Genomic DNA, 25,403 nt, shown 5'->3' with positions numbered 1-25,403 from the left:
GGAACCATGCGGAGGCGCTGGTAGGGGGGCGCGGGGAGGGGGTCGGTCGGGTCCGCCATGGCCGCGAACTGCGCGGGGGCCGCGGGGACGGCGGCGGGAGCCGTGGCCGCGGTGGGCTCGGCCCTCAGCGCCAGCAAGACCAAGACCAAGAAGAAACACTTCGTGTGCCAGAAGGTGAAGCTGTTCCGGGCCTCGGAGCCGCTGCTCAGCGTCCTTATGTGGGGGGCGAACCACACGGTGAGAGCGGGCGGCGCGGGCCCCCACCCCACCCCAAACCCCCGCCCCTCAGAGCCGGGAGCGGCCCCTCATTGCCCCCGGGAGCGGGGCCTCGTCCCCCTCAGCCCCATCAGCCCCGTCAGCCCCGGCCCTGCCCCTCAGCAGTGCCCGACCCCTTCAGATCGCTCCCTCGGCTCCCCCTCAGGCTGGGCCTTTCCCCTCCCTCCCTCATCCCCGCACAATCCCAGCCTTCCCTCGCTGGCCATCCCATCCCAGGTTCGGGGCTCTGTGATCCCTCTCTGCTGGCTCCATCGCCCCAGGCAGCCGCAGGTCGGGCTGTCCCCGTGTCCCCACACCCCTGGCACCTTTTCCCGGCATGGGGCAGGGATACTGATGCTTTTTTGGGTGATGTCGCGGTGACAATCCCCGCTCTGGCTCTGAGGGGGCCCTGAGGACACGGATTTGGTACCCCCAGCCCTGTCCCCACGTTTCCAGCCGGGACTGTCCCTCTGGCTGCCCCAGGGAGGGATTCCCCGTGTCACAGCCCGGAGGAGACAGTGCTGTGCCTCACTTGCACAATGTGTCTCCCATCTCCATCCCCTAAAAATGAAGGCTTTGGCCCCGGGTTTGTCCCCTTGGATTGCAGGACTCGGGCCGTGCGTGTCCTCTTGGCCTCAGTTCCTCTGGGAGCAGGTTGTGAGAGGGTCCCTTGGGAATGTCTGTGATGGCTCAGCTCTGATCCTCCTCCTTTGCTTATTCCTGAGGCCATCCCTGTGTTTGCTCTGGAAATTTCTGCTCGGTTTATGATGGCAGGCACGAGGATTGATCCTCGGATGTGGGTGCTGGGTGCTGTTCTTGGTGGCCAAAGAACCCAGAAGCCTCATCCCTTCCTCAATTAATCCACTTTTAGTGCTCAGACACACCTATTTCTCCAGTGGATTAGTGGACGTTTCCTAGAGAGTGAAAGGGATTCGGGCTCATTTGTTTTTTTCCAAAACAAAAACACACCAAGAATTTTTTTTTTAAAAAAAAAAAAGTCCTCCTTACATTCCTGGCCTGCCTGGCTGGAGTGAAAGCTTCCAAATGTGGTTCAGCACCGTGCTGGCTTTGAGGCAAAGGATGTTCCAAGTGCTGCCAGCCTTGCCCAGGAAGCAGGATAATGAGTTTAATCAGCCTTTGATCAGTGGTGCCATTAGCAGCCCTGAAGAAATGGAAATTGTGGGATTTTTCCGAGTTTCATTCGAGGCCTCATAGGGACGGTTGTTGCTTGCTGGCAATTGGCCTTTTTTGGGGGTTTTGTGGGGTTTTTTTTTGGTGTTTTTCTTTGTTGTAGCTGTCTGGGCAGTAGGAGCCTGGCAGGAATTTGAGGCCCTGGATCAGGATAGAGGAACTTTGGGAGCACTTGGCTGTGAGATATTTGGGCAAAGGGAGGAAGGCGAGCTGACACTAAGCTGGTAATGAGATTATATCGGATGCGTATTAGGAAGAAATTGCTGCCAGGAAGGAGCTGAGAGGCTGGGAAAGGGGGTGAGAAAAGTTCAGCTGTGACCTCCTGACCTTTGGAAAGGCGTTTAGGATTTCCCAGTAAATCCCTCCACCTCTCTGCCACATTGGGTGAGGCTTTGGTGGCTCCAGGAGCAGCTGCTCCTCCTGTGGCTGGGAGGTGATCCCGGTGCCCTGCTCGGGTGGGAATTGGAATTACGTGCCTCCAGCAGATGCCTTTGGAAGTAATTTTGGGAATACCTTTGAGCTTTGTTGGAAATCTTTTTGGTGGGGGGGTTGTTTAATGTTTGGCTGGGTTGGACAAGGAGGGGTGGGTGAGGAGGCTCTGCTGTTGTCCATGGAGTTCTGCCCTGGGATCCTTGCAGTGGGAGGAGGGGAAAACTCAGCACAAGCCCAGGGCTGTGCCAGGAAGATCCTGTCAGAATTGTTTGGATCTGGGATGAACTTTTTCACAGACAAATCAAACAAACAACCATTTTGTGCAACGTGCTGCAGAAATCCCCGTGGGTCCCAGTCTGGAACAGCCTTAAAGAGCCTGCTGAGCACAGGCAGGGCTGGCTCTGGGGAGCATCAGGAGCACCCCAAGAGCAGGAGCTGCTTGCTGGAACACCACTTTGGAACGTTTAAACAGCAGGTCCTGGTGGTCCCAGCCAGGCTTGGGATTTGGATCGGGGTGGGGCCGGTGTGAGCGGGGCCAAATGGGGGTGGTATGACTCAAACAATTTGAATTTTGGACCAGAAACGCCATGGAGGGGAGGGGAGAGCTCGTGTGAAAGTGGAGCCACCGAGGCTCAGCCTCCATTTGCGAGTTCTCTGTCAGACCCTGAATCCAGCAGAGGTGGGGATGACTCCTGGGGAAGCTTCTGCCGTTGTCATGGCACTGGGAGAGGAGCTGCAGCTCCTGGGGGTTGTGGTGCCCCGGCTCTGCTGCTCCAGGTGTGTTTTCCATGGCCTGCATGGATCCATGTGCACGGGATGGGAAAGTTGGGATGGTTCTGGAAGGGAGCAGCCGCCTGCCAGGCAGAGAGAGAGAGATGAGCACAGTGTTGTGTGATGCTCTGGGAACCATGGAAACGGTTGTAAGGTGCTGCTGATGGCAGGCTCCGGGATCCCGGGGTTTGATCCCAGATTTACAGATCCCAAATTGCCGCTTCCTCAGCTGGGAAAGATTCCAGCGGCTCTGGAAAGCAGGGGGAAGGCACAAACATCCTGTTTTTATGGGAATGGGGCGATCTTTCGGCCGCGTGGATCTTGCCTGAGGCTTCTCCAGAGGCTCAGATTCCTGGCTGGAGCAGCAGCCATCTCCCAGGCCCTCAGGAGCGGTGCCAGCACAGAGCACAGCTCGTTAGTATTCCAGGGAAACGGCGGCGCTGGGAATGGCAGCACGGCGCTCCCCGCTCCGCAGCCCTGCCTGCCAGAGCAGCATCTGCCACATATCAAACGCTCACATCCCAGAAATTGCTCCTGGCACGCTGGGAACAGCCTGGATCTGGCCCTTCCCAGCCCAGGGAAGGTCTAATTGACCTCTGGAGAGAGCAGCATATGGCCACGGCCGTGCCAGCCCCTGGAATGAGTGAGGGCCTGGCTCCCAACCCGCCCAGCCTGGAGCTCCTGTGCAAATCCACCGTCCAGGAGCCTTTTCCTCTTCAAATCCATGATCCAGGAACCTTTTCCCCTTCAAATCTGCGATCCAGGAGCCTTTTCCCATTCAAACCCACATTCCAGGAAACCTTTTCCCATTCAAATCCACCATCCAGGAGCCCTTTTCCCATCCAAGTCCATGATCCAGGAGCCTTTTCCCGTTCAAATCCACATTCCACAAGCCTTTTCCTCTTCAAATCCATGATCAAGGAGCCTTTTCCTGTTCAAATCTGCATTGCAGGAGCCTTTTCCCATTCAAATCCACATTCCAGAAGCCTTTTCCCCTTCAAATCCACGTTCCAGGAGCCCTTTTCCCATCCAAGTCCACATTCCAGGAGCCTTTTTCCTTCTTGGAAGGAAAAATGAGATTTTCCTGGCTGGTTCCTGGGCTCGTTTCCCTGCTCATTTCTGCTGGCCATGGGCTGCTTGTTGAATATTCCCATTCCTCACCTTTTTTTGGACCGGAACATCAGCTCTGGGAGGACTGGGAGGACTGGGATGCTGGGGTTGACAGGACTGGGGACAGGAGTGTGGCACTGCCAGGAATCCTTTCCAGCAGCTTCCCAAATACTTTTTTTTTTTAGGGATAGACGGATTTGCTGTCACCAGGGGATGTTTTTCCCCCCATCCTGGTGTCCCCAGAGGAATTACTGCCTACAAGATTCACTCTTCTCTCAGTTCTTAGCGTGGATACTGATTAATCATGCTCTAATTCATGGAAAACCGGGTTTTTTTCCTCAAACCATCGCCCAGTTGCTGCAAAGTTTTGCAGCTGTGGGTTTGTCTGCACGCTAAAGTGATTTTCCCACTTGCCTTTCACCTCCTTCCCCAGAGCATAATGAAGTTGAAGATTCCCAGAGATGCCTGATTGGAAAGCTTTGAGGGGAACAAAGTATCTTTATTTTTCCCGAATAAATTCCCGTGGCAAAGAATCCCGGAGAGAGTGGGGCTCACGCACTCCATCAGCTGCATCTTGTTAGTAAACAAATGGCATTTCCCCATCAATTTACTAATGCTAATTGCCACTTTGAGGCTACAGGCAGGTTTTGAAACAAAATTATTCCTGGCCCGTTCATCCCAGCAGCTGTCCCTGAATGACACGGAATATTGATGTGGCTTTTATTGGGAAAGGAGTTGGCTTTGGTGGAGAAGAGAAATCATCAAACCACAGCCCTGCTGAAGAATTCCAGTGACCAGGAAGGAAAAGCTTGGCAGAGGGAAGGAAGGAGGTGTTTTCTGTGACCCTGCAGAGCTGGGTTGTGCTGAGGATGATGAAGGATCTGGGCAGAGGTTTTTCCCTCCCTCACCTCCTGTTCTGATCTTTGTTGGGATCCAGCTGCTTTTCCCTCTGCTCCTCTGGGATTGGGCAGCTCTGATCCCTCTGGCTCTGGACACTGCCTGGGAATAGCTCCTTTATTCCCAGGATGTGGCAAAGCCAGAAAAAAATGGGAAGGGTTTTTGTGGCAGTGGATTTGTCCGAAATCCCGAGAGCCCTGGGGTGTGTCCCAGCCCTCGGTGAGCGGCAGGACCGGCCCCATCCCTGCGAAATGCCAAAAAAATCTCTTTGGGATGGTCCCTCCCGGGGGTCTGCGCTGGGAAATGGGAACTCTGGGCAGGAGGGAGTGCGGCACAACGGGCTGATCTTCCAGGGGGTCACAGGCGGATCTGGGCCACAACTGAAGGGGTTCTGAGAGCAGAGCAGGGCTAGGAAATGAAATTAATTTGAGGGCAAATCAGGGCTAGAAAATGAAGTGGATTTGAGAGCAGATCGAGGCTAAAAAAGTGAGGTGGATTTGAGAGCAGACTTGGGCTAAAAAGTGGGGTGGATTTGGGGGCAGATCTGGGCTAGAAAGCTCTGGAAGCCTTACAGGAACCCGGTGTTGCTCTGGGTGTGGCTGCCCAGGTGTGCGTGTGCCCAGATGTGTGTGTAAGGACACAGGGACACACACAGACACACAGACACACACTCACACTCCGCTGTATTTCATCTGCTGCTCCATGAGAACAAACACGTGCCAGGCGTTCCTCACTCCCTCCCCGAGGCTGCTCAGATTCCCCCGGGATGAGCCTCGGGAGAGGATCCCTCTGGAAAGGTGATGGGTGATGCTGGCTAGGCTTTCCTTTGGGGCTCCTCGTGTTTCAGGATCCTCGGGATAATCCTCGGGATAATCCTCGGGATGCTGAGGGCTGGGAGAAGGGAGGAGTTGGGATATCCCTTCCCCAAAGGTGTGCGGGGGCTTTTAGTTCCTCTCCCTTGGGAAAGGGTCAGGCGTGGCTGTTGCTGTGGGAGCACACGGGGCTTAAACAACAAAAAAAAAATTTAAAAAAAACAACGTAGCAACAAAACTGAACTAAACAAATCAGTGTTTTGTTCCAGACTGGTGCCAGGAGCAGAGGCCCAGTGAGCACTGCCCCAGAGCTGCCCTGGGGGAGGGCAGGTGGGCAGTGCTGGGTCTAGAAATGACAGGTCCAGCCCTTCATCCTCATCTGGGAGCCCAGCATGGCTCCCTTCCTTCTCTGTGTATCCTCCAGAGCCAGAATCCCAAATCCAGTTCTTCATCCTCATCTGCGTGCCCAGCACATCCTCCTCCCTTTTCCCTGTCTCCATCATACCCAGAATCTCAAATCCAGCCCTTCATCCTCATCTGGGAGCCCAGCATAGCTCCCTTCCTTTTCCCTGTCTGCTCCAAAGCCAGAATCTCAAATCCAGCTCTTCATCCTCATCTGGGAGCCCAGCACATCCCCATCCCTTTTCCCTCCCTCCTCCAGAGCCAGAACCCCAAATCCTCCAGCAAGCTCTGCTGGAAGCAGGGAAAGGCTTCCACAGGTGGGATTTTTGGGGCTGTTTCATCTCTCGAGGAGCGGTGGCACCTCCGAAATCAGCCAGAGCTACCCTGGTGCACCATTTCTGCCGCTCAGGAGCCTCGCAACAGGTCCCACGCTGGCTTTGAGCTTCGTGCCGTGGCAGAAACGAGGGCACATTTGTGTCTGAATTGCTGCCAGCGAGGAGGCAGCCTCCGAGTCGCTGTTCCCTCTCAGCCGTCAGCACCCTTCCTCCGCTCGGCAAGGAGCTGATAATGGCTTGTTTGTGCCTTCCCCACGCCGGGAAAAGGGCTGGGAGCAGGCTGGGATGGGAGCAGGCGTGTGGCAGGAGCTGTCAGGCTTCCCCTCCTGGCAGACAGCAATAATTAGTGGCTGGAGGCAGCGCCTCTGTCTCGGTGCAGAATGAGTTGTTTTTCTCCTCGCCCCGAAGGGAAATCTCTGCGTGGGACTCTGATGCAGCTCCCTGCAGCGGCTGCGAGCTGGGAGATCCCTTCCTCACCTGGAGTTTTCCCTTTTCCCTCCCCTCTGGCTCAAGGGTTGATGCAGGATTGAGCTGAAAGCGGGGGGCACCGGCCGCTCTCTGCTCGGGGATTGCTGCCGGTGGGAGATGTGTGCCATGATTTATTTATCCATCCATGTTTTTCCCTACATCCCAGAGGGTTTGTGGAATGCCTTGGGCTGGATACCTGGAACAGAGGCTGGACAGAGTTAAAGTGGGTATTTATTAAAGGCCTGTGACAGATTCACCTTGGGCAGTGCAGGAGCCTCGCTCCACCCGAGATGGACACAGCCACGAGATTTTCAGGCAGATTTAAGCTTGGTCTATTTGCATATCAGGGGGTTAATTGTCCAATTAACAGCTTCAGGTGATGAAGTCACAATCCCCCAGTTGGATTCACTTTTGGTTTACACTTTTCAGGCCTGAGGCTGCGATGATGATCTTGGTTCTCAGGCCTGGAAGGATTGTTTTGTCTGTGATGAGACCAACCCTCTGTGTGGAGCTCGGAGTCATACACTAACCCAGCACAGGGATTAGTGAAAAATAAAAATACTGAAATAAAACACTGAAAAATAAAAAGCTCAAACTTAAGGCATCAGCTGGATGGGAGGGGAGTGCAGGGCAGGGTTTTGCAGAGCTCCATCTCCGCTCCCTCCAGGAGCTTCGCTTCCCGCTGCTCTGTTGTGTGGGATGGCTGGATCTGAAAATAGCCACCTTCCCTCCTGGCACCGGGATGTGTCTTTCTTCCCAGTCTGCCGTGTGTTAAATCTGGTTTTTCGTGGTAACGATGGGGAAGGGGTGGGATGAACACCACGGCCTGCACGGAACTGGCTGGCAGCACGGAGCCCAGCGGGGATGTGACAGCACTTTGGGCAGCGCTGTGTGTCCTGCTGCACGCAGGGAATGGGGAATCCCAGGGCTGGGTCCCTTTCCTGAGCCTGGCCCCTGCTCCCAGCCAGCAGGGAAGTTTTTCCAGCAGCATTCCGAGTTGGCCTGCCGGAGGTTTTGGTGCTGGGAACAGCCCCCAGAGCTGTCTCGGAGCCAAACCCCGCTGTTGCCAGCGCTGTCTGCCTCCCTCTACAGCACCACCTGCTTGGCACAGCAGTCATGGGAACAGCTGGAATGGAATTGTTTCATAAATCCAGGCTGGTAACAGGAGTTCAGTGAGATGGGGCTGCGAGGAGTCCCTGGGCGGGGATGGCACTGGGGCTGTCCTCGGAAAAAGCAGCTCAGAAACCTCCTGACCTGCTCTTGATTCTGGCACAGCCCTGTCAGTGACTGCAGTGACTGGATCAGGGCAGCCAGACACAGTCCAGAGGCGGTTCTTTTTCATCATTATTATGATATTATTATTATTTTTCACGCTGCCACCGCTGGGTGCTGCAGCGCGAGCCCGTCTGTACAATAGTAGCTGAACATTCATTCTTCTGCTTCCCCGGGCTCCTGTGGCTGCCACACATGACTAAGGAGCAAAAACAATCTAGTGAGTGACTCATCCCTCCAGGGAAGGTGGGATGGGAGCAGCAGGAGACAGCCAGCATGGAAATGGCATCCGTGGGGAGCTGGGCTGGGCTGCACCAAAGGCTTTGGTCATCCCGGTTTGTAGCAGGAATCTTAAAGAAATCGGAGCATTTTCTCAGCGAGGTGGTTAAGTTAAAACATAAAATCTGCTGGTTCTTGGCCCCTGGGTTCGTGTGGCTTCTCAGCTGGTCGGTGGAAGGGGAGGTGTCTCAGGAGGATTCACCACGTGGAGGAACGAGGTGCTGCTGTGGCCTGGCGCCGCAGCGTTCCCCAGCTGCTCCTGTGTCGTGTCACGGTGTCCCCAACCCATCCCCTGGGGTGCTGGGCATCCCTGCAGGTCCCCAGGGCAGTGGGAGCTGGGTTTGAGTCTCCCTTTCCTTTCTCTTGCAGATCAATGAGCTCAGCAATGTTCCCGTCCCCGTCATGTTAATGCCCGATGACTTTAAAGCCTACAGTAAGATTAAGGTGGACAATCATCTATTCAACAAGTAAGTGGGAGCTTCCCAACCTGTCCGTGGTCAGAGCTCTGGGCTGTGAGGCAGACTGGCCTGAGGGAGGCTTCTGGGCTGTTCCCGGCTGTGTTTCCAGGAGGATCCGGCGTGGCTGGGCACGAGCCCCTGCCCTGTGTGACAGCGTGTGGGGACAGCGGTGACAGCGTGTGGGGACAGCTGTGTGACAGTGTGTGACAGTGACAGCATGTGCAGTGACAGTGACAGCTGTGTGACAGTGTGCAGGGACAGCTGTGTGACAGCGTGGGGGGACAGCTGTGTGACAGTGTGTGACAGTGACAGCTGTGTGACAGCGTGTGCGGGGACAGTGTGTGACAGTGACAGCGTGTGCAGGGACAGCTGTGACACTGTGACAAAGCCACCGAGGAGGGGCACAGGCAGCCGTGGTCCCCTCAGGTGTGGGATTGTTCTCCTCGCTCACCATCCCAGCCCTGCGGGCGCGGATCCTGCGGAATTTCCTGCGAGAGATGGATCCCGTGGGCAGCCACAGGAGAGAGCTGCCCTAACGAGGGGTGGCAGGGAGCCAGCGGGGACCTGGATCGCACTGCTGATCAATACTGATCAATGCTGGTCAATGCTGGTCAGTGCTGGTCAATACTGATCAACGCTGGTCAATGCTGGTCAATGCTGGTCAATGTGGGTCAATACTGATCAATGCTGGTCACTGCTGATCAATACTGATCAATACCAGTCAATGCCGATCACTGCTGATTGCTGCTGATCAGTACCGATCACTGCTGATCAATGCCAATCAATACCGATCACTGCTGATCAGTACCGATCACTGCTGATCAATACTGATCACTGCTGATCAATACCAATCAGTACCAATCAGTGCTGATCACTGATCAATACCGATCACTGCTGATCAATACCGATCAGTACCAATCACTGCTGATCAATACTGATCAATACCAGTCAATGCCGATCACTGCTGATCGGTATTGATCACTGCCGATCAAATCCGATCACTGCTGATCACTGATCAATACCGATCACTGCTGATCAATACCGATCAGTACCGATCACTGCTGATCAATACCGATCAATGCCGATCAGTGCTGATGGACACACGTGTCCCCTGCCCTAGGGAGAACCTGCCGAGCCGTTTCAAGTTCAAGGAGTACTGTCCACTGGTGTTCCGGAACCTGCGGGAGCGCTTTGGGATCGACGACCAGGACTACCAGGTACCGACCGGCCCTTCCGTCCCGAGCCGTGCCCGGGACAGCGGGGCACGGGCAGCGGGGCACGGCCAGCGGGGCACGGCCAGCGGGGCACGGCCAGCGGGGCACGGACAGCGGGGCACGGCCAGCGGGGCACGGCCAGCGGGGCACGGACAGCGGGGCACGGACAGCAGGGCAGGGGCAGCGGGGCACGGCCAGCGGGGCACGGACAGCGGGGCACGGGCAGCGGGGCACGGGCAGCGGGGCACGGCCAGCGGGGCACGGACAGCGGGGCACGGACAGCGGGGCACGGACAGCGGGGCACGGCCAGCGGGGCACGGACAGCGGGGCACGGCCAGCGGGGCACGGACAGCGGGGCACGGACAGCGGGGCACGGGCAGCGGGGCACGGACAGCGGGGCACGGCCAGCGGGGCACGGACAGCGGGGCACGGACAGCGCCGCCGGCTGCGCCCACGGGCCCAGGACTGCCACTGGCCCAGGGCTTCCACAGGCCCAGGGCTTCCCACAGGCCCGGGGCTTCCACTGGCCCAGGGCTTCCCATGGCTTCCACAGGCCCTGGGCTTCCACAGGCCCGTGGCTTCCCTGGGCTAGTGGCTTCCGCAGACCCAGGGCTTCCCACTGGCCCAGGGCTTCCCGGGGCTTCCACAGACCCATGGTTTCCACAGGCCCAGGGCTTCCCACAGGCCCAGGGCTTCCACTGGCCCAGGGCTTCCTGCGGCTTCCACAGGCCCAGGGCTTCCACAGGCCCAGGGCTTCCACTGGCCCAGGGCTTCCCGGGGCTTCCACAGACCCATGGCTTCCACAGACCCAGGGCTTCCACAGGCCCAGGGCTTCCACTGGCCCAGGGCTTCCACAGGTGTGTCAGGGGGTGGCCGGGGTGGGAGCAGAGGCTGAATTTCACACCCAGCTGTGGCAGAGCAGCGCAGGGGAGCCGAGGGAACCTGGTGATGCTCTGTGTGGTCACGATTTCTGCTTCCCAGCCCCACAAGAAAATCTCTGCGGTTTTGAGGTGAGGGCTGATTAAACTGCCTGGCACAGACCCCTTGGCAAATGTCAGCCAGCAGCAAAGGCGATTTTTCTGTTTGCCTTTATTTTCCCGACGCTTTCTGGAGCCGTTGGCAGCAGCAGAGTTTTTCCCCCGCTTCATTAAAGTTTTAAAAGCTTTAAATGCTTTGTTCTGAAAGGAAACCTCCGGGCTCACTTGCAGCATGACGTGGTCAATCTCTCGGAGCAGGATCTGCTGCAGGCTCCCTCTGCTGCCAGAGCCGAGGGAAGGGGACACAGCAGTGCCACTAATAAAAAAAAAACACATATAAATGAAAAAAAAAATAAATATAATCCAGCCTGAAACACAACATCCAGCCCAGAAATGATGGAAAACTTGCTGAGGATGACTGTGGGTGATCTCAGAGCCCTCCCCACCTGTGATGAGGAGATGCTGGTGAGGGGTTGTGGGGACAGACGGGGGACAGGTGACAGCTGGGGCTGAGGGAGGAGCTCGCAGCCAGCCCCGCTACCTGGGGAGAGGCAGCAGAACAAAGAGCCGGTGTTGTGGCTCAGGGAATTGATCCCTGCAGTTTTCCTGGGATTTTCCAGCCCTGCTGGTTGCTAAGGGATGGAGACAGGGATCTACAGGCAGATGCTGCTGGTTGTCAGAAGGACAACCAAGCTGTTTATACTCATCTCGTAGGTCCAGGGGTAAGAGCAGCTTTTGGTGCAGGATGGCCTGTGAAGAGTCCCCAAACACCGAGACTTTGGCCAGACTAAGCTGCTTTTTGATGGGAAAGCCAACAGGCCATTCCAGTTGTTTTGGTCTGATTTTCCTTAAGCCTTAGAAATATCCTGACTGTTCCTAAATCCCTGAGAGGAAATGCTGAGAGCTCCTGGCCTGTGTATCCTACATCTCTAAAAAACCCTTCGGTAAAAAAAACGTGCCAGCAAATCATGTGGAAACCCTAAAAACATGTCCAGACTTTTAAATAATTGGGTTTTACCCTCAGCAGCACCAACCCCAGAGTTCCCAGCTGGAGTGGGTGCCCTGAGCTGGTGCTGTGGGGATGGCCCTTCTTCCCAGGGGGTTCTGTGGGGCTGGCCCTGCTTCCCGAGGGGTTCTATGGGGCTGGCCCTGCTTCCTGGAGCTGCTCAGGGGATCTTTATGGGGTTGATCCTGCTTCCCAGGGCTGCTCAGGGGGTTCTGTGGGGCTGGCCCTGCTTCCCAGAGCTGCTCAGGGGATCTTTATGGGGCTGATCCTGCTTCCTGGAGCTGCCCAGGGGTCTCTGTGGGGCTGGCCCTGCTTCCCAGGGGGTTCTGTGGGGCTGGCCCTGCTTCCCAGAGCTGCTCAGGGGATCTTTATGGGGCTGGTCCTGCTTCCCAGGGTGCTCTGTGGGGCTGATCCTGCTTCCCAGAGCTGCCCAGGGGATCTTTATGGGGCTGGCCCTGCTTCCCAGGGGGGTCTCTATGGGGGTCTCTATGGGGCTGGCCCTGCTTCCCAGAGCTGCCCAGGGGATCTTTATGGGGCTGGTCCTGCTTCCCAGGGCTGCTCAGGGGGTTCTGTGGGGCTGGCCCTGCTTCCTGGAGCTGCTCAGGGGATCTTTATGGGGCTGATCCTGCTTCCTGGAGCTTCCCAGGGGGTTCTGTGGGGCTGTTCCTGCTTCCTGGAGCTGCTCAGGGGGTCTCTATGGGGGTCTCTGTGGGGCTGGCCCTCCTTCCCGGGGGTCTCTATGGGGCCGGCCCCACAGCCGAGGGCAGAGGCAGCTCCCGGCAGCCTCCCCTCGCCGTGTGTGTCGCGCAGAACTCGGTGACGCGCAGCGCCCCGGTGAACAGCGACAGCCAGGGCCGCTGCGGCGCGCGCTTCCTCACCACCTACGACAGGAGGTTCGTCATCAAGGCGGTGTCCAGCGAGGACGTGGCGGAGATGCACAACATCCTCAAGAAATACCACCAGGTACGGTGAGTCTGGAGCCCCCCGCGCCCGCCCGGCCACCGCCCGGGGGTCCGCGGCTGGCACAGCTCGCACGGCGGGTCTGGGAAATAAAACAGGGTCCATCGGGTCTGAGGGACAAAAATCTGAGGGGTAAAAATCTGAGAGACAAAATTCTGAGGGGTAAAATCAGGGACAAAAAACTGAGGGACAAAAATCTGAGGGACAAAATTCTGAGGGGTAAAATCTGAGGGGTAAAAATCTGAGAGACAAAAATCTGAGGGGTAAAATTCTGAGGGGTAAAATCTGAGGGGTAAAATCTGAGGGGTAAAAATCTGAGAGACAAAAATCTGAGGGGTAAAATCTGAGGGGTAAAATTCTGAGGGGTAAAATCTGAGGGGTAAAAATCTGAGGGGTAAAAATCAGGGACAAAAAATCCGAGGGGTAAAAATGTGAGGGATAAAAATCAGGGACAAAATTCTGAGGGGTAAAAATCTGAGGGATAAAAATCAGGGACAAAATTCTGAGGGGTAAAATTTTGTGGGACAAAAATCTGAGGGGTAAAAATCTGAGGGGTGAAAATCTGAGGGATAAAAATCTGAGGGGTAAAAATCTGAGGGGTAAAAATCTGAGAGACAAAAATCTGAGGGGTAAAAATCTGAGGGGTAAAAATCAGGGACAAAAATCTGAGGGATAAAAAATCTGAGGGGTAAAAATATGAGGGGTAAAAATCTGGGATAAAAATCTGAGGGATAAAAAATCTGAGGGATAAAAAATCTGAGGGGTAACCTGTCAGCTGTTTGTGGGGCTGAGCCCCTTCCCAGCTGATGCTGGCCCTTGTATCAATAAATGATGGGTCCCTGGTGGCTCAGAGCTGTGAAAAGGCTCCTCGTTCATTGCCTCAGGCTTTGCAGAGGGGCTGGAGCTGGGAGCAGTGGGACAGCTGGAGATGTCCTGGTCCATGTCCTGCTTCCAGCCCACCTGCTCTGCAGGCCCTGAGCTCCAGCTGCACCCAGGCACCCTGGAGAAGTGAAATTGGGCACTGCCAGTGCACACGGGGTCACAGAATCCTGGGATTGGGCTGCAGGAACCTTGGAGATCTCCCAGCTCCTTCACACAGTCACAGAATCCCCTGATTGGATTGTGAGGAACTTTTGAGATCTCCCAGCTCCTTCACACAGTCACAGAATCCCAGAGCTGAGTTGGGATGAACCTTGGAGATCTCCCAGTTCCACACAGTCACAGAATCCCAGGGCTGGATTGTGAGGAACTTTTGAGATCTCCCAGCTCCACACATGGAGTCACAGAATCCCGGGGTTGGGCTGCAGTAACCTTGGAGATCTCCCAACTCCTTCACACAGTCACAGAATCCCAGGATTGGATTGTGAGGAACTTTTGAGATCTCCCAGCTCCACACACACAGTCACAGAATCCCAGAGCTGAGTTGGGATGAACCTTGGAGATCTCCCAGTTCCTTCACATACAGAGTCACAGAATCCCAGGATTTGGCTTGGAGGAACTTTTGAGATCTCCCAGCTCCACACACAGTCACAGAATCCCAGAGCTGAGTTGGGATGAACCTTGGAGATCTCCCAGTTCCTTCACATACAGAGTCACAGAATCCCAGGATTTGGCTTGGAGGAACTTTTGAGATCTCCCAGCTCCACACACAGTCACAGAATCCCAGGATTGGATTGTGAGGAACTTTTGAGATCTCCCAGCTGACCCCCTGCCACGGGCAGGACAGCACTCCCTGTCTCAGGGAACAGGATTCTCACCACTCCCACTCCTTCCCTGGAGGCTCCAGGAGCTGTTCCAGGCCTCCTTCCCTTTCCCAGGGGCGCCAGGTGCCTTTTCCGCAGCCTCTGGCTGCGTTTGAGCGGTGCCAGAGCCGTGTGTGACACACCTTTCCCTGCAGTTCATCGTGGAGTGCCACGGCAACACGCTGCTGCCGCAGTTCCTGGGCATGTACCGGCTGACCGTGGACGGCGTGGAGACCTACATGGTGGTCACCAGGAATGTCTTCAGCCACAGGCTGACCGTGCACAGGAAGTACGACCTGAAGGTGAGGTTCTGGGGGGGCTGGGGGCTCCCCCAGAGCTCGGGGTTGGGCCTGGAACCCCCCCCACCCTCGGCAGGGTCCTGGCGTTTGGGGTTTGCTCAGGGGATGGGGTTTGGGGAGGTTGTGGGTGGAGGATCAGTGTTGGTCCATTCCTCCATCCCAGGAGCCAGAAGGGGATTGAGCATTGATTTTAAAAGTGCTTTCATTGTTTTTCTGCATGGAGAAATGATCTGGTATCAGTGAATTCATTTGGAATATGACCCATAGTGCTATAATGATATTTTCTTTATTTATTTTACTTTCCTTGTTTTCCTGCATGGAGAAATTATCTGGTATCAGTGATGTAATTTGGAATATGACCCATAGTGCAGAAATATTTTCTTTATTTATTTTACTTTCACTGTTTTCCTGCATGGAGAAATTAAATGGTGTCAATGAATTCATTTGGAATATGACCCATAGTGCTATAATGTATTTTCTTTATTTATTTTACTTTCATTGTTGTCCTGCATGAACAAATCAAGTTGTGTCAATGAATTCATTTGGAATATGACCCATAGTACAGAAATATTTTCTTTATTTATTTTACTTTCATTGTTTTCCTGCATGAACAAATCAAGTTGTGTCAATGAATTCATTTGGAATATTCACATTGATTACATTTCACGTTGAATATTCCACATTGATGGACATTTGGGGAAAGAATGGAATGGAATCACTTCTTCGTGGAAGTGATTTCATTGAGAGAATCTGCTGGGAGCTTCCTCTGTGCTCGGGAAAGATCCCATAGTGCAGAAATGATATTTTCTTTATTTGTTTGGCTTTCATTGTTTTCCTGCATGGAGAAATTAAATGGTGTCAATGAATTCATTTGGAGTATGACCCATAGTACAGAAATATTTTCTTTATTTTGCTTTCATTGTTTTCCTGCATGAACAAATCAAGTGGTGTCAATGAATTCATTTGGAATATGACCCATAGTGCAGAAATTATATTTAATTTTTTTTTTCTTTATCAGGGCTCAACAGTATCCAGGGAAGCAAGTGACAAGGAGAAGGTATGGAGCCATCCCTGGGCTTTCCTTTCTGCTGGTGGAAGCAGACAGGATCCAGCTGAGCTCCCTTTTCCCTGTGCTCTGCCCGATGCCTTTTCCATCCTCGGTGGATTTTGGGCAGCCCAGAAAGCCCAGGCTGAGCCGAGGCAGCTCCAGCCCCTCCCCTGGCAGCAGCCTGGCCAGTTTGACCTCAGGCTTTTCCTTACAGGCCAAGGATCTCCCAACCTTCAAGGACAATGACTTCTTGAATGAGGGTCAGAAGCTGCACGTTGGAGAAGACAGTAAAAAGAACTTCCTGGAGAAGCTGAAGCGGGACGTGGAGGTGAGTTTCCTGGGGGACAGCCCTGCTCTGTGTCCCATCACCTCATCCTCAGCTCCAGGGCTGCAGCAGGGGCTGCACAGCTCCTTCCTGCATCTGCTGGGGGCCTCTGTTGCTGCATCTGCAGCTCTGTTGCCGCTGAAGATGAATAGATCACACGGACACAGGTCCAGGTGTGGTGAAAGGAAGAGAAAGTTTATTTTTCCTCCCAGGATTTATAGGCTCCTGCCCACGGCCAGGGCTTGGATGGTCAGGATAACACTTTCTCACTGCACTGGCCATGAGAGATGCCCATCACAAGGCGTGGAACAGAAAGAATGTACACATATCTATGTTTACAGTCACTGTCCTGGGAAAGTCTTTAGGAAACCATGTTAGCAAGCTCAGAAGCTGAGTTTTCAGGGCGACACAGCTCCCCTGGAGCCGCCGTCGTCTCTCGCTGCCTCCAGCCGTGCCTGGGGAGGCGCCGCGGGCCAGGGCCGAGCATTCCCAACCTTCTCCCTCCCTCCCGCCTTTCTCCCAGTTTTTAGCCCAGCTGAAGATCATGGATTACAGCCTGCTGGTGGGCATCCACGACGTGGACCGGGCCGAGCAGGAGGAGATGGAGGTGGAGGAGCGGGCAGAGGACGAGGAGTGCGAGAACGACGGGCTGGGGGGGAACCCCATCTCCTCCTACGGGACCCCCCCCGACAGCCCCGGCAACCTCCTCAACTACCCCCGCTTCTTCGGGCCCGGGGAGTTCGACCCCTCCGTGGATGTGTACGCCATGAAGAGCCACGAGAGTGAGTGGGGGCGGCTGTGGGGGGCTGTGGGGGAAGGATGGAGGGCAGGGGAGCTGTGGGGAGCTGTGGAGGGCAGGGAAGGTGTGCAGGAAGGATGAAGGGCAGGGCAGATGTGAGGGAGTTGTGGGGAGCTTTGAGGGAGCTGTGGAGGTCAGGGAAGGTGTGCAGGAAGGATGAAAAGCAGGTGTGAGGGAGTTGTGGGGAGCTGTGGAGGAAGGATGGAGGACAGGGCTGTCCCAAGCTCAGCAGGGTGGCAGGGAAGGTGTCCCAGGGTGGCAGGGCTGTCCCAGGGTGGCAGGGAAGGTGTCCCAGGGTGGCAGGGCTGTCCCAGGGTGGCAGGGCTGTCCCAGGGTGGCAGGGAAGGTGTCCCAGGGTGGCAGGGGCTGTCCCAGGGTGGCAGGGCTGTCCCAGGGTGGCAGGGAAGGTGTCCCAGGGTGGCAGGGGCTGTCCCAGGGTGGCAGGACTGTCCCAGGGTGGCAGGGGCTGTCCCAGGGTGACAGGGAAGGTGTCCCAGAGTGGCAGGGAAGGTATCCCAGGGTGTCAGGGGCTGTCCCAGGGTGGCAGGACTGTCCCAGGGTGGCAGGGCTGTCCCAACCCAGCGCCTCTGCTCTGCTGGGCAGTTCCTGGTGCTGGCTGGAACAGGGATGGTGATGCCTGGAGAGGGGTGGCACATTCAGAGAGCCTCTGGTGGGCTGGTGCAGACATCTCTGCCCTTCTGCAGCCTCCAGCTGCCTTGGCTGTCCCTGTGAAATGCCCCAAACCGGCCCTGCCGGTGTTCCTGGAGGGGAAAACGGAGCTGGAGGTGCCCAGGGGGTGTTTGTGGAGCTGGGGTGCAGCTGGAGGTGCCCAGGGGGTGTTTCTGGAGGTGGGAGTGGAGCTGGGGGTGCCCAGGGGGTGTTTCTGGAGGTGAGGATGAATCTGGGGGTGTTTCTGGAGGTGAGGATGAATCTGGGGGTGTTTCTGGAGGTGAGGATGAATCTGGGGGTGTTTCTGGAGGTGAGGATGGAGCTGGAGGTGCCCAGGGGCTGTTTCTGGAAGTGGGAATGGAGCTGACGGTGCTCAGGGTGTGTTTCTGGAGCTGGGATGCAGCTGGAGGTGCCCAGGGGCTGTTTCTGGAGGTGAGGATGAAGCTGGGGGTGTTTCTGGAGCTGGGAATGAAGCTGGAAGTGCCCAGGGGTCTGAGCCCCTCTCGTGCCTCACAGGTGCCCCCAGGAAGGAGGTTTATTTCATGGCCATCATCGACATCCTCACGCCCTACGACACCAAGAAGAAAGCTGCACACGCTGCCAAGACAGTGAAACACGGGGTGAGCACAGGGGGCTCTGGGCACTGATCTTCCTGCCAGGGTGGGAACTCCCCGGTGCCTGTGCTCAGCACTTCCCCCCCGTGCCTCCTCAGGGTTCGGTTTTCCCTCTGCTTGGCTGGGATAATTGGTATTTCCATCCCAATTTGGGAGGTGCTGGAGGGATGGACTGGCACCCTGGGGTCACTGCTGTGTGTCCTGGCTCAGGGTGACACCCTGGGGTCACTGCTGTGTCACCCTGAGCCACCCTGGGCTTCCCAGTGGGGCGTGGGTAAAGCCCAGCTTAACAGGATGTGGGATCAGGGAATTGCTAAGGTTGGAAAATACCTTTAAGGTCGAGTCCAGCCCTTGCAGCAGCACCATGGGGAGTTTGTATGGGATCATGGAATGATGGAATGTGCTGGCCTGGAAGGGACCCATCGAGACCACGGAGTGCAGCTGCTGGCCCTGCACAGAGCCCAAATCCCATCCCAAATCCCACCCTGGGAGCTCAGGCCGCCCTGGGGCGGTGCCCATTCCCTGGGGAGCTGTTCCAGTGCTCAGACACCCTCTGGATGGAAATCCTTTTCCTGGGATGCACCCCAGCCCTCCCTGGCTCGGCTCTGGAGGCTCTGGAGGAGCACACAGGAGCCGGCTGGTGCCGGGGCTGGAGGCACAGGAGATCCCTGTCCTTGGGCATCTCTCCAGCCTGTGGGGCTTTGTCTTAGCCATGGGTCCTCCCCGGCAGGGGGGCTGTGCCCCTGACCCCTCCTTACCCACCCTGACCCCTGCTGACCCACACTGACCCCTCCTTACCTCTGCTGACCCCTCCCTGACCACCCTGATCCTTCCTTGACCCCTCCCTGTCCCCTTGCTGCCCATGTTGACCCTTCCCTGACCCCTCCTTGACCTCTCCCTGACCTTTCCTTGACCCCTCTCTGCCCACGCTGACCCTTCCCTGACCGCCCTGACCTGTCCTTATCCACACTGACCCCTCCTGACCCCTGACTCCTCCCTGACCACCCTGATCCTTCCTTGACCCCTCCCTGAACCCTCTCTGACCCTTCCCTGACCCCTTGCCCTTGCTGACCCTTTCCTGACCCCACTGACCCCTCACTGCCCCCTGACTCTTCCCTGACCCTTCCCTGAACCCTCTCTGACCCCTCCTTGACCCTTCCCTGACCCCCCTGACCCCTCACTGCCCCCTTGCTGCCCCTCTGCCCACTCTGACCCTTCCCTGCGCCCCCTGTCCCCCTGACTCCTCCCTGTCCCCTGTCCCCCCTGTCCCCTGTCCCCCTGTCCCCCTGTCCCCGGTCCCCTGTCCCCTGTCCCTCTGTCCCCTGTCCCCCTGACTCCTCCCTGTCCCCTGTCCCCCTGTCCCCTGTCCCCCTGTCCCCCTGTCCCCGGTCCCCTGTCCCCTGTCCCTCTGTCCCCTGTCCCCCTGACTCCTCCCTGTCCCCCGTCCCCCTGACCCGCTGTCTCCCCGCAGGCCGGGGCCGAGATCTCCACCGTGAACCCCGAGCAGTACTCGAAACGCTTCAACGAGTTCATCTCCAGCATCCTGACATAGTGCAGCCTCCTCCCCGCTCCCGCCAGGCGCGGCCATCCTCATCCTCACCCCCTCCGCCGGCCGCAGCCGCGGGATCCCAGCTCACAGAAGTGCCCAGATCCCAGATCCGAGGGCTTTTATCCCAACGAGCCAAGTGCATTTGTTCCGGCGCCGCCGCTCTCCTCCTCCGTGCCCAGGAACGCTGACGGTCAGTGCGAGCGGCGCCCGCTCCACAAACCACTCCTTGTTTTTCTGTGTCGTTGTTGTTGTTGTTTTATGGGACTGGCTTTCTTTCGCCAGAAAAGACAAAAAAAAAAAAAAAACCCCACCCAAACCGATCAACCCCACCCACCCTTTTATTTCCCTCTGGGTAGGAATTGGAAGGAAAATAGCTCACCATTTCAAGGATGGGAAATGTAACTGATAAAAAGGAGGAGTTCGCTGAATTTTTAGGTAAATTCAGACTTGGGACACTTTATATTTTTTTGGTTAATTTAAGTAACAAAAGGAAAAAACACACAAAAAAAACCAACAACAACAAAAAAAAAAAAAGCCACAAACCTTTTTTGTAACTGCACTTGATTTACGAGAAAGATGAGGGAAATGAACATCTACCAAAGATGATCTCTAAAAAAATAATAATAATAATAATAATAAAAAAAAAAGGTGTAACTCCTAAAAAACAATCAGTGTGAGAAGTGACAGAGGCATTGACCAACCTCAGCTCACGATGTGCTCGGACCTGGGGTGATTTCAATTGGCCAGCTCTGAAGATCGAAAGAAAGATTAAAAGAAAAGAAAAAAAAACATTAAAAAAAGGCATTTTTATACCTTTAGGATAAGATTTTTGGTCGTTCCCTCAGTCGGGAATGGCTCTGAGGTCACCATCACAGTCCTGCCAGTGTTAATTAGCTAATTAATTATTCAGTCTTCCTTCCCCCACCCCACCTGCAACAGGTACTTGAATCTGTGTCCTGGCAGAGGTTCCTGGGTTGGTTTTTGGTGGGATTTCTGCTGGAATGTCACTTGCACAGTTGGAATCGGGCTGGGAGCTGCCCTGGGCTCGGGGCTGAGCCCCTCCCAGCGACCCTCCAGGAGTGGAAATGGTGGAAAGACTTCTCTTCTTCCAGCCCCCTCCTCCCCGTGAAGGATTTTGGGACTGATTGGAGCGACTGAAATCGTCCTGTTTTATCTCCAGAACGCTTTTAACCCTTCCCACAGCCAAGCTGGGCAGGCTCGCCGTGGGTTTCGTTCGCTCTGCTGCTGCACAAGTTACACAACTTCTGGTTCTTCCTTTTTTTTTTTTTTTTTGGGATTTGTCATTCTGTTCTTTTTTTTTTTTTTAATTTTTATTTTTAATTTCCTTTCTCTCTTCAAGCAGGATTTAGGAGTTTTGAACAAATCCTCTCTGCAGTTGAAACACACAGTTGCTTAATCTGCCTTGGAACTGTTTTTTCACACATGCCTTTGTTTGGGGAGCGTCTGTCCTGTGCTCGTAGAGGTTTTTGCTGTGTGGAATTTTGGTCCTTTTTCACAGATAACTGGTGCTCATCACATCCTGGTAATTCCCCTAAATTAACCCTCTGATTCTCAATCTTGGGGCTTGGGAGGGGGGGTATTTTTAAGTATTTTTTAAGTATTTTTATTTGGTTTTGATTTCTTTTTCACACCCCTCTCCCCTCCCTGTTTCCCATTCCTGAATCCCCCACCTTGAGGGGGGCTAAAATCAGAGCCCCCCCACCCCCTGAGGGTGCACTGTAAATAGAATTTGGGAAAAGGTGAAAAATTAGGGATCCTGATCCCTAATTTGAGGATTTGAGGGATTTGAGGATTTTTTTTTTTTTTTTTAGTCGTTCCCTTTTGTTGTGGCTGCTTTCTGCTGCCCCCGTGGTGTGGGAGGTGCCTCAAGGTGTGGAGCTGGAAAAGCCAGAACCCAAAAAAAACCCCACTTTAAACAAAGAAAAAACAACAAAAAAAAAAAAACAAAATAGGGAGGACTTGGAGCTTCATTTTGTGGGCATTATTTTGGTTGTTTTTCTCTTAATAAGCACTTAAGTTTACTGCTAATTAGGAATTAAAAACCAATCGCTTTTTATTCCTGACAGTTTTTTTAAAAACAAACAAACAAACAAACAAACAAAAAAATCTGCATTGAATCTGCAACTTTGGTAAGTTTGCCCTTCTCCTTTTGGGAGTTGTTTTATCTCAAAATCATCTATTTATAAAAACAAAACTAAATAAATGAAGAGGAGAAAAAAAGAAATAAAAATGGGGGGAGGAGGAGAGCAGGAGGTGGTTGAACACCACAAATCAAACCCAGAGAAAAAGGGGAGGTGAGGATGGCAAAAATCTCCTTCCCTGAATTCTGGAATAAAAGAATAAAAAATCCAAACCCAGGGGGAATTCCTGCAGAAATCCTTACAGAATTCTGCCAAAAAAAAAAAAAAAAAGGGCTTGAGAGCAGGGAATATTTTCCTTTTCCAGGCTGGGGTGAAATTTGGCTGTTTCAGGGGAGCCCCACAAGGATTTTTCCCTTCAGCACTGCCCCGTTGCCATCTCGTGTATTAAAAGTGATTTAAATGCAATTTTCTCACCTGATGCAACCCCAGGAATGGAACTTTGTTTAACAGAAGTTGTTTTTTTTGTATATTGTTTACATTTGGAGAAGTAGCATTACCTTAAAAATGCTAATTTTTGTTTCTAGACAGTATTTTTATTACCAGGACGAGAAGTGAAACTGCAAATGTTTGATTTGTTTTTAAAAGGGATTTTTTTTGTTGTTCTTTTTCTTTGTTTTGTTTTATTTTTTTTTTCCTTTTAAATCTCGTTTTAGGTCACTTTTTTAACTCAAGTATTTAAAAAAAAATGAAAACCCAGCCCTTTCAATTCTGTTTTTCCAACTGCTTGTGCTAATTCCTTGTTTTTGGTGTGGATTTAGTTATTCCCGTCCTCAGCAGGGACTGACAGGATTTCCAGCAGAATTCAGGAATTTTTTTTGGCAAAAAAACAAAACAAAAAAAAGCAAAATTTGCTGCAGTGGAATTCCAAACAATCAGTGAGCAGCAGCTCTCCCTGATCTGATCTAAATTCCCAAAATCTGCTGGGAGCTGGGAATTTCCTGCTGGGAATTTCCCTGTCGGGAGATCCCAGGGGGAGAGGGGAGAGGGGGCAGCTCTGGGCAATGAAGTGCAATAAATCCACTGCAATCAGTGAAATCTCATCCAGGAAATCCATGGAATGGGATCCCACTGGGATCTGGGAACATCCCCGGGACGTCCCTCTGGAATTCGGGAGAATCCCTCAGAATTCCCTTTGGAATTTGGGAGAATCCCCAGGAATTCCCTTTGGAATTTGGGAGAATCCCCCAGAGTTCCTTCTGGAATTTGGGAGAATCCCCAGAGTTCCTTCTGGAATTTGGGAGAATCTCCAGGAGTTCCCTTGGGAATTTGGGAGAATCCCCAGAGTTCCTTCCCTCTGGAATTTGGGAGAATTCTCAGGAGTTCCCTTGGGAATTTGGGAGAATCCCCAGAGTTCCTTCCCTCTGGAATTTGGGAGAATTCTCAGGAGTTCCCTTGGGAATTTTGGAGAATTCCCCAGAATACTCTCTGGAATTTGGGAGAATTCCCCAGAGTTCCTTTGGGAATTTGGGAGAATCTCCAGGAATTCCCTTTGGAATTTGGGGGAATCCCCAGGAATTCCCTTTGGAATTTGGGAGAATCCCCAAGAATTCCCTTTGGAATTTGGGAGAATCCCCAAGAATTCCCTTTGGAATTTGGGAGAATCCCCAAGAATTCCCTTTGGAATTTGGGAGAATCCCCAGAGTTCCTTCCCTCTGGAATTCAGGAGAATCCCCCAGAGTTCCTTCTGGAATTTGGGAGAATCCTCAGGAGTTCCCTCTGGAATTTGGGAGAATCCCCAGGAGTTCCCTCCGGAATTTGGGGGAATCCCCAAGAATTCCCTTTGGAATTTGGGAGAATCCCCAGGAATTCCCTTTGGAATTTGGGAGAATCCCCAAGAATTCTCTTTGGAATTTGGGAGAATCCCCAAGAATTCCCTTTGAAATTTGGGAGAATCCTCAGGAGTTCCCTCTGGAATTTGGGAGAATCCCCAGGAGTTCCCTTTGAAATTTGGGAGAATCCCCAAGAATTCTCTCTGGAATTTGGGAGAATCCCCAGAGTTCCTTTGGGAATTTGGGAGAATCTCCAGGAATTCCCTCTGAGTTCCTTCTGGAATTCAGGAGAATCCCCCAGAGTTCCCTCCCTCTGGAATTTGGGAGAATCCCCAGGAATTCCCTCTGGCCTCTGCCTGTGTTTCACCCTGAGAGCCACAATCATGGAATTCATCCGGAATTCACGCCCTGGGGATGGAATTCATCCTTTGGGGATGGAAAACTGAATCACTTTCACTCTTATTTCCCTTTTTTTCTGGGGGGAGGGGAGGAAATTCCTGCTTTCCCGAGCAGAGGAACAGCAGAGGATTCCCAGCCCGGTCAGGAGGTTGTGGATATTCCCAATCCATGACTACTCTGCAGTCCTTTTTTTTTTTTGGAAATTCCCTGGAATTTCACCCCCAGCTGAAGGATTTTTCCCCCCCAAAATCAAGGTGGGGGTGTCTCCAGCCCCAAATTCCCAAATTTCCTGTTCCTGCAGAGCCCCTGCCCCTCATCCTGGCTTTTTTGGGATGGATCCCATGGATAACTGGGATCCATGAGCTCTGGATGGTTTGGTTTTGTTGTTTTTTTTCACTCAAAAAACCGATTTAAAATCCCCAAAATTTAAATCCAGCTCCCACACACAGGTCACGAGGCTGGGCAGGGCTAATCAGTGCAACTGAATTTAAAAAAAAACCTTAAAAACAAAACAAATAAAAAATGTGAATAAATTAAGCTTAATCTAAAAAAATAAATTAAAAAATAAATAAAAAAAAAAAACTTAAAAAAATAAATTAAGAAAAAAAAAACTTAAAAAAATGGAAAAAAAATATGGGAAAAAAAAAAAAACCATTCTAGGATTTTTCACTGCTGTTTTTTAAATAGGAATTTGAAGTCCTCTGTGCTTGTCTGTTTGCTAGGAGCAGTTTGAGACACTGTTACTGTTTTGAAATGCATGCATGTTACGAGATGAGTCTCCAACCAGAGAAAAAAAAACCACAAAAAAACAAAAAACAACAAAATAAAATTAAAACTTTGTGTACACCTGGGCCCTCCCCGCTCTGCTCTTTGACCTGGCTGGTCCTGGAGGGAACAGGATGGGGAAAACCGGGAAAAGGATGGGATTTAAATGGGAAACCGGGGAGAATTCCCTGCCTGGGAGGGTGGGGAGGGGATGGGATGGAATTCCCAGGGGGCTGTGGCTGCTGGGAATTGTGCCAATTCCTTGGTTTTGGTGTGGATTTAGTTATTCCTGTCCTCAGCATGGACACATTGAACTGACAGGATTTCCTGAAGAATTCAGGAGCATTTCCGGAATTCAGGAGCAATTCCAGAATTCAGGAGCATTTCCAGAATTCAAGATAATTTCCAGAATTCGGGAGCAATT

The 25,403-nt window shown here is 53.4% G+C and overlaps 1 protein-coding gene across 3 annotated transcripts; it reads left to right on the top strand.

Moving 5' to 3' along the window:
- Position 1: 1 nt before the first annotated feature.
- On the top strand, positions 2–25,058 carry PIP4K2B (phosphatidylinositol-5-phosphate 4-kinase type 2 beta). Of its 3 annotated transcripts, none has more exons than XR_015774656.1 (11): positions 2–237; positions 8,594–8,691; positions 9,803–9,899; positions 12,690–12,842; positions 14,737–14,883; positions 15,899–15,937; positions 16,143–16,256; positions 16,777–17,035; positions 18,238–18,341; positions 19,807–20,074; positions 21,248–25,058. XR_015774656.1 is itself a non-coding variant. In XM_088067989.1 (10 exons), the coding sequence occupies exons 1-10, from the start codon at positions 58–60 to the stop codon at positions 19,885–19,887; spliced, it is 1,272 nt and encodes a 423-aa protein (XP_087924115.1). In that variant the 5' UTR covers positions 2–57; the 3' UTR covers positions 19,888–25,058. The 3 variants fall into 3 exon arrangements, 1 of the variants encoding a protein (XP_087924115.1); XR_015774657.1 differs by having other exon boundaries at positions 19,807–21,427; positions 21,717–25,058; XM_088067989.1 differs by having other exon boundaries at positions 19,807–25,058.
- Positions 25,059–25,403: the final 345 nt, after the last annotated feature.

Source organism: Pseudopodoces humilis, chromosome 29 (genome assembly GCF_049639895.1).
Source record: "Pseudopodoces humilis isolate 2021_Gansu_Grassland_sample_001 chromosome 29, ASM4963989v1, whole genome shotgun sequence".
Classification (NCBI taxonomy): Eukaryota; Metazoa; Chordata; class Aves; order Passeriformes; family Paridae; genus Pseudopodoces; species Pseudopodoces humilis.
Note: the sequence above shows the minus strand (reverse complement) of the source record. Positions and strands in the feature narration are given on the sequence as shown.

Bases quoted from the DNA above. Each gene is read 5' to 3' on its own strand.
- PIP4K2B (XM_088067989.1), top strand. From the start codon at position 58: ATGGCCGCGAACTGCGCGGGGGCCGCGGGGACGGCGGCGGGAGCCGTG. The intron at 8,692-9,802 runs GTAAGTGGGAGC...CCCCTGCCCTAG, and splicing joins GACAATCATCTATTCAACAA to GGAGAACCTGCCGAGCCGTT. The intron at 9,900-12,689 runs GTACCGACCGGC...TGTGTCGCGCAG, and splicing joins TCGACGACCAGGACTACCAG to AACTCGGTGACGCGCAGCGC.